The sequence below is a fragment of the Nannospalax galili genome, unplaced genomic scaffold, assembly GCF_000622305.1.
Source record: "Nannospalax galili isolate Female #2095 unplaced genomic scaffold, S.galili_v1.0 scaffold137, whole genome shotgun sequence".
Lineage (NCBI taxonomy): Eukaryota > Metazoa > Chordata > Mammalia > Rodentia > Spalacidae > Nannospalax > Nannospalax galili.
The window spans coordinates 1664591-1676194 of record NW_008340203.1 but is presented as its reverse complement, the minus strand read 5'-3'; the positions used below and the strand labels follow the sequence as shown (position 1 = coordinate 1676194).

General features: G+C 47.1%; 1 protein-coding gene across 8 annotated transcripts in view; it reads right to left on the bottom strand.

Annotated features, from left to right (window-relative positions):
- Ttc25 (tetratricopeptide repeat domain 25) overlaps nucleotides 1-11604 on the bottom strand; it is a 34711-nt gene that overhangs the window by 3958 nt on the left and 19149 nt on the right. For 5 of the 8 annotated variants that reach the window (XM_008835269.3, XM_029564574.1, XM_029564573.1 and 2 more), the window contains exons 9-10: nucleotides 7678-7874; nucleotides 3742-3842 (exon numbers count right to left, since the gene is read on the bottom strand). In XM_008835269.3, coding sequence (XP_008833491.1) covers nucleotides 3742-3842; nucleotides 7678-7874 — 298 coding nt within the window. The remainder of the gene's footprint in view (nucleotides 1-3741; nucleotides 3843-7677; nucleotides 7875-11604) is intronic. The other 3 variants (XR_003849851.1, XR_003849850.1, XM_008835270.3) reach the window with 2 other exon arrangements.

Below are 11604 nucleotides of genomic sequence, written 5' to 3'. Positions count from 1 at the left end.
AAAAAAAAAAAAAAAAAAAAAATTAAGGCATTTATTTTTATGTGTGTGAGTGTTTTGCCTGCATGTATGTAAGTACACTACATGTGTACATTGCCTGCAGAGGCCAGAAGAGGACATTGGATACTCTGGAACTGGAGTTACAGTTATTAGCTGCCATGTGGGGAACCAAAAAGGGATCCTTTGCAAGAGCAGCCAGTGCTTAACTGCTGAGCCATCTCTTCAGTCCCTACTCTTTCTTTTTCCCCGCTTTGAGACAGGGGCTCACTAAGCTGTCTCAGCCTCCCTGCATTCTGGGATTACAGCTGTGCACCTCCACACTGGGCTCAGCTACTCTTGCTTCACAGAATACCCCTGAAAGCATAGAAAGGCAGCAAGCCAAAGGGATGTGCCAAGGCCTGCTCTGTCTTCCAAAGGGGCTCTCAACTCCAGTCCAATTCATAAGGGTTCTGGAGCTCAGCTCTGCACTTTTATTTATTTACTTTGAGACATGGTCTCCTTATGTTTCCCAAGCTGACCTTAAACTCCTGGGCTCAAGAGATTCTCTTGCCTCATTCTGTAGTACTTACATATTTGCACCACTGCACCTGGCCTGTGTACACTGCTTTCTGTTTGTTGACTGGCTGTTTTTTGTTTTGTTGTTTTTAAATCAGGGCCTCATGTAGCCCAGGTGGTCAAGGCTGGCCTTGAACTCCTGATCCTCCTGCCTTTACCTTCCATGTGCTGGGATGACAGGCATGTGCTGCCATACCAAGTTGGTTGGTTTAGAAACAGGGTCTATGTTGTCCAGGCTGGCCTCAAACTCATGATCCTTTTGCATCTCACAATCTTCGTGCCTCAGCCGGAATTACATGTTCATACTACCACACCCTACTCTCTGTGTGATCTTGAAGTCAGGTTCCACCTCTGTCATAGCTGTCTCAGAAGCTAGCACTGGGCGCTGCACCTGCAGCTTTTGGACACATGTATTAAGTGGCTGGAGGGTCCGATTACCCTTCTGCAGCATGGTTCTAGGGTCAGTACTGTTAGCCTTCCTGCTGAAAGATGCCAATCCAGGAGGGTGAGGCATCATGGACCTGGTCCGACAAGGGACCACTGAGTGCCAATAGCATCCTGTCTCTGCCTGTCAACTCATGAAATCATTGCCCAGCCTTCAGGGTGACCTCCAACTCTGGGACAGCCTCCATCTCTGCCTCTCAGGAGACCAGGACTCTCACTCTGAATCTCCCTGGTCCCTTATGCTGTTGCTCACAAACCAGGCTTGTGCTTTTGTCTCAATCTTCCTGAGGACACCATGCTTCTCAAGGTTCAGGACCACAGCCAGCCACCCTTGGATTCAGCCACCCAACACTGTGCTCTAGAAAATCTTGCTATACTGAAAGGCCAAGCTTTCTGTTGGGTGGTCACATGGGAGACAGTGATGTACGAGAGACCCTGTGTGAGAATCACAGAGGACACAGAAGGCTGGAACGACGAATGGTATTCTCCCCAGCCAGGACAGAGGCAGAGTGAGGAGTGTATCACAGGAACTAGCCCTCCACAACAGGAACCGGGCAGCAGTGGGGCAAGCCCTGAGAAGTGTGGAAGCAGAGGCTAACCTGCCACTCACTGGGGCCTCTTGGGAGGGATTTTCCCACTGCAACAGAGAAGTCTTACCACCATCCTCCCAAACTCATCACAAACTTGCCTCCCAAGAAGTTGCTTCTTTGGCATCTCCTGCCCTTCCAGTCCAGGCCCCACAGGGCCCCGCTAGACCCAGTCAATCCTGCATGCTTGTCCTTCAGAGCCCGCACGAGGCCTGTCTCCTAGGTGCATCCTCAGGGTGTGACTTCCCAGGTGCCCTGTACCCTTCCTAAGCTCCTGTTGCATGCATCTCCACTCTGGTCCCTGAGGCCGTGCCAGTGTTGCTGAGTTATGCACTCTGGCCTGTCAGCTAGAGGCCTGCTTCTGAGGATAGGGACCCCACTGACATCCACTCCAGCAGATGTTTACTGGGGTCTACCCTAGGCCTGCCTGCCTTCAGAAGTTCACCATGTGAGGGGCTTGAGGACAGCTATCTGGTGGGTAGTGGGTGGCTATCTGGGGATTCCTGAGGTGGTCAGCATCCCACTTGGCTGACGCCCTGCATCTACCTGGAGTAGTGGCTCTGGGAACAGGCTGGGATGGGCTGGGTGAGCCCAGGGCACCTCCTGGACTCTGCCCCTTGACACTTCCAGGCTAGCCCAGCATTGCCCAACAGGAATTTCCATGACAATGGGCATATTCTAGACATGTACAATGTGGTGCCAACAGACCACATGTGGCTACTGGGCACTTGAAATACAGTTAGAAGAATCTGAACTTTAAATTTACTTTCAGTTCACTTTAACCTAAACAGTGGAATGTGCCAAGCAGCTGCCTATGTGCAGAGCCAGGCAATTTCAATAAGGTGATGAGGACTTTCACTAGGACATATGGGGATGGAAGCAGCCAGGACAGATGTCAGCCCAGCCAGATTGAGGGGTCAGAGAAGGCCTCCTCAGAGATGAGATCTTGAAGCTGAAACCTAAGGGTTGACTGAGAGACTTGTGGAGGTGGTGAGGCTGGGAGGGCTTGGAACACTCTAGACAAAAATAAAAGCCTTTGCTTGTAGGCATAAGAGAGGCTGTTCAGGAAAAGGCTGAAGGCTAGCTTTAGCTGGAGCTAGAATATAAGGGGCAGGGCGGGAGCCTCCTAGCTGGAAGGCTGGAGAACCCCACAGGAAGGAAGACCTTCCCAGCCCCAAGGAACCTTCTCTCAGAGACCAGTGTAGAAGCAAGAGAAAGAAAATCACACTGTCTCTTGTTGTCCCTGGAGGAGGCAGTGTGGTTTCCTTTCTCTTGCTTCTCTACACCGGTCTCTGAGAGAAGGTCTCTTAGATAACAGCAAACTCAAGGTTTGAATGAGACTCTGCCTCAGTGAATAAGGTGAAGAGTGATGATGACACCTAACATCTACCTCGAGCCTCCACATGCATGTGCACGTCCACACACCTGTCCACATACATGCAAAACATGCATACACCACACACACACACACACTCCACACACACCACACATACACGAAAAATGTCAAACAAAGGACAATGGAAAGCCAGGTGTGGTGCAATAGCCTGTGCATACAGTCCCAGTTACCCTGGAAGCTGAGGTGGAGGGTGATGGGTAGCATGGGCAATAAAAAGAGATTCCACATCAAAGAAATAGATAAATAATGGGGCTGGAGAGATGGCTCAGTGGTTAAAAGCATTGGCTGCTCTTGCAGAAGACCCCAGTTCGAATCCCAGCCCCCACATGGCAGCTAACAACTGTCCATAACTCCAGTTCCAGGGGATCTGACACCCTCTTCTGTCCTCCTCTGGCATCGCACAACACAAGTACACTTACCTACAAGCAGACAATATACTCATATATATAAAATAAATATAAATAAATAAATAATAGTAAATACATAAATAAGAGGCCAGTAGGAGCTGTCAGGGTGCATAAAACATTGTAGAGATGGACATGTTTTGTAAATGTTTCGGTTTTGTTTTTTGTTTCAAATAAAACCATATGAATTGACTACTGTTCAAATGGATGGCAGTGGCAAACATGTCAAAGCCAGTGCCCTGCCCATGTGTGTGTCCTGTGACAGATGGGTAATAAGTAACTGTGGAGAACCGAGGGGGCTGAGGGCCTGACTACCTGCTCCCACTCCCTACCCCCAAGCACAGTGACAAAGGCTCACGCTGATGATGGCCTGCTGCGCCTCGTTGTTGTGAACCAGCTTGGCTCTCTCTAGGGCCTTCTCAAAGTTGTTCACAGCCGACTCGAAATCTCTCACCTTCACTGGAGAACAAGGGGAGAAGGCAGAGTACAAACAGACTGAGACACTGTGGGAAGCCTGACGGAGTCCCTGGTCTGCCTGGCGACTACCAGGCAGCCCCAAATGCTGGGTATCACAGCTGAGCTGCTCAGTACTGTCCCTGTGGTCATATTTCTGGTTTGTGTACCACTGAGAACTGGGACCCAGAGGCCCAGACTGTAGATCCCAGGCCTTTCAAAGGAGTCAGTAGGGAAGGGTCTTAGAATAGGGGCCAGTGCACACATCATGTATCTTTAGGGTAAAGAATACAACCTTGCCGGGTGTGGTGGCACATGCCTTTAATCCCAGCACTCGGAAGGCAGAGGCAGGCAGATCTCTGTGAGTTCGAGGCCAGCCTGGTCTACATAGCAAGTTCCAGGCCAGCTGGGGCTACAGGGAGACCCTATCTCAAAAAGACCCCCCCAAAAAAAGAAAGAATACAACCTCATCTTGCCCTACCTGGAACCTGTTCCAGAAGAGGAATTCTATACTTTTATTTTTATTATTATTACTTTTTGGTCTTTTTTTGAGACAGGGTCTCCTGTAGCCCCAGCTGGTCTGGAACTCGCTATGTAGACCAGGCTAGCCTTGAACTCATAGATATTGGCCTGCCTCTGCCTCCTGAGTGCTGGGGTTAAAGGTGTGTGCCACCACACCTGACTGGCCTGACTGGAATTCTATACTTTAAACAGTCCAAGATTAAACAAAACAAAACAAAAACATGCATAGGGTTAGGGTGTAGTCAAGTTGGTTGAGTGCCTAGCATGCATTAACACCTTAGGCTTGATCCCTAGCACTACATAACTGGACATGGCAGCACACACCTATATCCCAGGAATTAGGAGGTGGAGGCAGGGAATCAGTTTAAGGTCATCCTTGGCTATATGCTGAATTCGAGGCCAGTCATGGAGTACATGAGCCCAACTTGACTTTAAAAAACAAAAGAATGAAAAGTGGTAGAATGGCTGAAAAGACAGCTCAGTGGGTAAGAGCACTTGCTGTGCAAACACGAGGACCTGAGTCCAGATCCCCAGCACCCATATGAAGGCTAGGCATGGTTGCCTGTGCCTGTAGCCCCATTCTTGGGGGGGGGGGGCGGTGGATCCAGGAAGATCCCCAGAGTTTACTGGCTATTCAATCTAACTGAAATGGAGAGCTTTGGGTTCTGTCTTTGAGACCCTGACTCAAAGGAATTAGGTAGATGGCAATAGAGGATGACCCCCAGTGTCTTCCTCCGGCCTCTGCATGTGCGAGCATGGGTGCATGCATGTGCACATACATGTCTACAACACACACTGCATCATCATCATCCCACTGCACAGAAGGGCAGCATGGAAAGTTGGGTGTGAGCCATGAACAGCTGCTAGAACCTCAGCTCCCCCTCTACTGATAGAATCTAACTATCTAAACCCCAAGAACAGTGTCTCTGCAGAGCTTACCTAGCCAGCTAGTGCTGGGGCTAAGACTGGAATGATTTACTGACTGGCTGATTAAAAGATCTCTGCCCTTAAAAAGAGCTCATTTCAGGAAGGAAGGTGATAGAATCTAAGAAGACTATAACCTGTTTCCTCTACCCTGCTGCCTTTTATACCTGAGCAATCTCAAGATCTACCCCTCCCTAAACACTGCTTTGGGATTCATGGGGTAGGGCGTTGGGCTCATAAGTCAAATTTTGAGTGTAATACTAAAAGTATGTGGCGTCACAGTAAATGAAGTCAGACATTTTTGTCCAAATATGCATTTGAAAAAGTGAATTAGCATTCATTCATAGGGCAGTGAGACACTGATGCTAAGGTCTATAGAGGAGCCAGTTTGCTTACTTATGACATAAAGTCAAGCTAGGGAGGTAGCTCAACAGAAGAACACTTGACTGGAGTGCACAAGGCCTTGGGCTCAGGTCCCAGTACTTTGAAAGGAAAACAAATCCCTAAAATTATCTCAATTCTGAGGGCCATTTTCATCTTTTCCCCCTTTTTAAGCATTTTTATCTATTTATTTTAATATTTTATTTATTATTTTTATTTTATGTGTATGAGTGTATTGCCTGCATATATGTAAGGTCACTTGCATTGCACAATGCCCACAAAGGTCAGAAAAGGGTGTTCGATTCCCCTGGAGCTGGAGTTACAGATTGTTGCCAGCCACCATGTGGGTGCTGGGAATTGAACCTGGGCCGTCTGCAAGAGCAGCCAGTGCTCTTAACTGCTGAGCCATCTCTCTAGCCCCTCCTCATACATTTTTACATACATATTTTTGCTGAGCCACAGATAGATTGGGGCCTGTAACTTTCCTGTTTCTGTAGACCTGACCTGATACCTACATGATACAAGGGTTTGTGGTATAAATTAATGAACATGTCCCTGACTACAGCTCTGTCACATCTCTTCCCTCACTGGGGTTAGCTGCACCACAGGGGCAGCTTAGCACAGGGATCAGAAGCCTGTTAAATATAAATTATAGAAGGCTATTCTCTGGACAAAGCTCTTGCACTAAACTCCAGCGAGACCAGACTCAAATTCAAAGTGGAGTCACTCACACTAAAGTCCAATGTCACAAGTTGAAACTAAGCTGTTTATCTGACTTTATGAGAAATTAGGATTAGAGTGATAACAGCCAAGCTTCCCAAATGGGCTAAATTCAGTTGTCATGATGTAAGAGTCCCTCTGCCTTAATCCTCACAGAAAACGTGATTTTCTATTGCTCTCTCCCCGTTCCCACTTATAAGAAGCTCTAGGAGCTGGGAATGTAGCTCTGATGGCAGAGTACTTGCCTAGCATGCATGAAATGCTGGGTTTCAGGCCCAGCACGGCATAAACCAGGTGTGGTGGTGCTGCTGGGTACAGCAAGACTCTGATCTGATGCTCTGCTATCTTTCTGCTGCTGTTCTTTTATTCTTCTTTTTCTTTTTTTTTGTCTTTTTGAGACAGGGTCTCCCTGTAGCCCCAGCTGTCCTGGAACTCACTGTGTAGACCAGGCTGGCCTTGAACTCACAGAGATCCGCCTGCCTCTGCCTCCCAAGTGCTGGGATTAAAGGTGTGCGCCACCACGCCCAGCACTGTTCTTTTAGTCTTTTACTCCTGCTTGCTATGTACTTAACAAACTCTTCATTCGAAACCATATGAATTGTGCTCTATATGGAACAGACTCTCATGAAATCCCCTGTTAGTTCTTGTGTAAGGGTGGCTGTAAAAGCTCAGGCTTGGCTGGGCGTGGTGGCGCACGCCTTTAGTCCCAGCACTTGGGAGGCAGATGCAGGTGGATCTCTGTGAGTTCGAGGCCAGCCTGGTTTCCATAGGGAATCCAGGCCGGCTGGGGCTACAGGGAGACCCTGTCTCAAAAAAATAAAAAAGCTCAGGCTTGGCTACACCCAGCTCCTTAACTTCCTGTCTGGAGAGTGGTTTGCTCAATCTGTGCGGGCCTTGCTGCCTCAGTATGCCATGAGGGGATGCAGCCAAGCAAGAAGCTCTCGTCAGAGCCCAGTCGAAGCCAGCACCTGGTGCCTAAACCTTCAAAATAGTGAGGTACACAGAGTCACCTACCTCAGGTATTCATTGGCTAATACACTGAGAATGAGATGATGCTGTGTTGGCCTGCAACCAACCTCTGCGACAGCTCTTAGAGCTTTCCTGACTGAGCTTGCCTTAAAGTAAGCATTTACTGTATGTTGGTCAAAATAGAGTGGTTTGTCCTCACTCTCAAAATTAAAAAGGGAACAGGCAACCAGTTGGTAGGCTCAGCCCTCAGGACTCCCAGTCCACAGGTAGCAGCTGGGCCTGAAGCTGGGAGAGGCAAGTGGGATAGGCATCTCTGAGCCCGTACCTTGTGCCTGTGCCACCAGAACACTGGCATTCAGCTGCCACTCCAGGTCCCCTTCCTCCTCGGCGTACTGCTGAGACTTCTCACCATAACTCTGGGCCTGCGATGCCTGGTCCAGCTCCAAGTAACAACGGCCAATCTCATGGAACAGCCAGGTCTTCTCCAGGGTGGTTTTGGCCAGAGGAATCTTCTCCTCCCACCTGGGGACACGAAGAACCGGGGTCAGCTACTTTCCCTCTGCACTCAGCCACAGGAGACCCAGGCTCAGCAAGCAACAGAATAAAACTCTTTCTTCCAATTCAATACAGGGGTGGAGCTAATAATAAGTACTAACGTGGGGCTGAAGAGATGGCTCAGCAGTTAAGAACATATACTGCTTTTACAGAGGGTCAGGGCTTGGTTCCCAGTACCCCCATCAGGAGACTCATAACTCCAGTTCCAGGAGATCCAATCTTCTAGCCTCTGTGGGCCGCTGCACATACATGGTGCACGTAAACTTGTGCAGGCACACACACATAAATAAAAGTAACAAATAAACCTTAAAAAAAAAGTACTAATGTTACTTAAAAGCTACCAAAACTATTTTGGGAACCTTTATGGGTTCAAATTTGGCATGGTAATGAAACACGTTTAAAATAGCATCTGAGGGTTGTGGGTGTGGCTTAACAACAGAGTACTTGCCTAGCATGCATGAGGCCCCAGTTCAATTCCAGTTGGGCACAAAAACCAAACAGGAAAAAAAACCCAAACAAAGTAACACAAAACTAATGTCTAAGAATTACTAGGTCAATGCAGGAGCCAGGAAAATGGAAACAAACCATGGGGACTGAGGGGAGGTAGGGAGAGGAGAGTGAATCTAAATGCTATCAAACTATATTGTAGAAAATTGCAAAAATTCAATTTAAAATACAAAAGAATAGCCAGGCGTCATGGCGCACACCTTTAATCCCAGCACTTGGGAGGCAGAGGCTTGTTTGTAAGGCTCAGAGGGTGAGGGGCCTTTCTGCTGTCTTTTCTCAGATGGGCAAGCTCACTATAGTCCCAGTCCCCTTCCACATTCTGCAACCCAGGAGTGATGGTGCACATCTGTAATCCCAGCACTCCAGTGGTAAAGGCAGAAAGATCCCAAATTCAAGGCAATCCTGTGCTCTACACTGAGGTCTTAAAAAAAAAGAAGAAGAAGGAGGAGGAGGAGGAAGAGGAGGAGGAGGAGGAGAAGAATTATTACTAGGTCAGGTTCAGTGACTTGTAGTCCTAACTTCAAGCTCTAGTACTGAAAAAAAAAGTACTAAGACTGTATGAGAGAAAAATCAACACAGAAAAAAGGTAAGAATGAAAAAATAGAAGTATTAGTTGAGTACGGTGGTTCATGCCTATGTCCCCAGTACTTGAGGACAGCCTCAGCTACCAGGCAAGTTCAAGACTAGCATGGGCTACATCTTGAGATCCTGTCTCAACAATAACAACAGGGCTGGAGATGTGGATCAGTTGGTAGAGGATTTGCTTAGCATCCAAGAAGTCATATGTATATCCTGAGTACCACAGAAAACGGAGTGGTGGCACATGCCTAGAGGTAGAGGCAGGAGGATCAGAAGTTCAGGGTCTTTATCCACTACATGGAGAATTTAAGGCCAGCCTGGGTTACATGAGTCCCAGCTAGAAGTCTCAGCTGGCCTGGAATTCACTGTGTAAACTAGGCTGGCCTTCTGCCTTTGCCTCCTGAGTGCTGGGTAGATGGTGGTTCTAATTTTTCTTCTACTTTACTTTCTAAAATAGTATTTTAACAATAAGCACATTTATTGTAAACCACTTTATTATAAGAAGACATTCAGTGTGGGTAGACTCTGGGAATCAGGACACCAATCATGTGATATGGAAGGCTGTTGGTGAACAAGTATCTCTCAGTAAAGCAACAAAGGCCTGAAGGATAGTGTCTCCAGGAAGGGTGACTGAGCCCCAGGAGATGGCTGGGCTAGGCCTGGGTAGCCTCTGAGTAGATAGCCAGGGCTAGACCTAAGATAGGCCATTTGGAGAGTTCAGATACTGTTCCCAGGGATGCCATACAACCACACAGAATCACAAAAGAGCCTTCAAAGAAGTCTCATAGGTGGCTTAGTTAATTGACTCCAAATAACAATCACCTAGACTTTGTCAGGTGTGATGGAGAATGCTTTTAATCCCAATTCTTGGGGGGCAGAGGCAAGTGGATCTCTGTGAGTCTGAGGCCAGCCTGGTCTACATAGTGAGTTCCAGGTTAGCCAAAGCTACATAGTGAGACCTGCTCTCAAAAAACAGAAAACAAAAAAACAAAAATAAATAAAAAATTAAAAAATCAGGGCTGGAGAGACAGCTCAGCAATTAAGAGCACTATCTGCTTTTACAGAGGACCAGGGCTTGGTTTCCAGAACCCACTCGGTGGCTAACAACCTTCCCTAACTCCAGTTTGAGGGAATGTGATGGCCTCTTCTGACTTCTGCGGGTATTGTATGACATGGGTGTACTTACATACATGTAGGCAAAACACACATAAAATAAATGTTTTAAAAATATTTCTTGTAGGGGTTGGGGAGATAGCTCATCAGTTAACAGTACTGGCTGCTCTTTCAGAGGACCCAGATTCAGTTCCCAGCACCCACGTGATGTCTAACAACCAGCCATAACTCCAGTTTGAGGGGATCCAACGCCCTCTCCTGACCTTCATGGGCATTGCACAATATGAGTGCATTTATATACAGGCAATACACTCATACATGTAAAATAAAAATAATATTTTTTGATCTTTTTGAGACAGGGTCTCCCTGTAGCCTCAGCTGACTTGGAGCTCACTATGTAGATCAGGCTGGCCTTGAACTCACAGAGATCTGCCTGTTTCTGCCTCCCAAGTGCTGGGATAAAAGGTGTGCACCACCATGCCAGCAACAAAAATAATATTTACAAAAATATTTCTTGTAAAAACAAAATAAAACAATCACCTGGAGTATTTTAAAAATGAGTTCCTGGCCAATGAGATGGCTCAGTGGGTAAGGAGTATGTCACACAAGTCTGGTGACCTGAGTTCGATCCCTGGAACCCACATAAAGATGGAAATGGAGATCCAACTCCAAAAGTTGTCCTCTGACCTCCACATGGGCATTGTGGCACACATGACCCAACTCCTCACATCCCCACATCATGTATGCACAAGCACAATAGTAATAAATAAAACATTTTAAAAAGTGAGTTCCTGGATCCTGACCTTGACTTTAAAATCAGAATTTTTAGGGGCAAGCCAAGTGATTTTTAAAAAATTTATTTCTACATTTTTATTTATTTATTGTGTGTCTGTGTCTGTGTATATGTGTGTTCATGTATTCCTGCAATGGTGTACATGTGGAAGACATGCAGGAATTGGTTTCCTTCTTTCACCATGTGGGTCCCAGGGTTGTCAGGCTTGATGGTAAGTACCTTTACCCTCTGGACCATCTTGCCTGCTCAAGGTTAAGTAATTCTTTTTTTGTTTTTGAGACAGGGTCTCCCTATAACCCCAGCTGGCCTGGAACTTGCAGCTATGTAGACCAGGCTGGCCTTGAACTCACAGAGATCTGCCTGCCTCTGCCTCCCAAGGCAAGGTCAAGTGATTCTTTGTCTAGGAAGTACTCAGGTGATCTTGATAGCTGGGAAATGCTGAGAAAACTCTGGTTCTCTTCAATTAATTTATTTAAATGAGGAGATCTAGAGCTTAAAAAGTGGCTGGTCAGGACAGGGAGGTAGCTCAGTGGTAGAGAAAAAAAGTGACCTGGTAGGGCTGGGGAGGTAACTTGCTGGTCCAGTATCTGTTTTCTACATGAAGGGCCTTGGGCTTAATCCCCAACACCAAAAAACATGGCTTTGTCACCAGCAGAGCTAGGAGACCAGGGCTTTTTTTCTATCTTTCTTTCTTTTTTTGACATT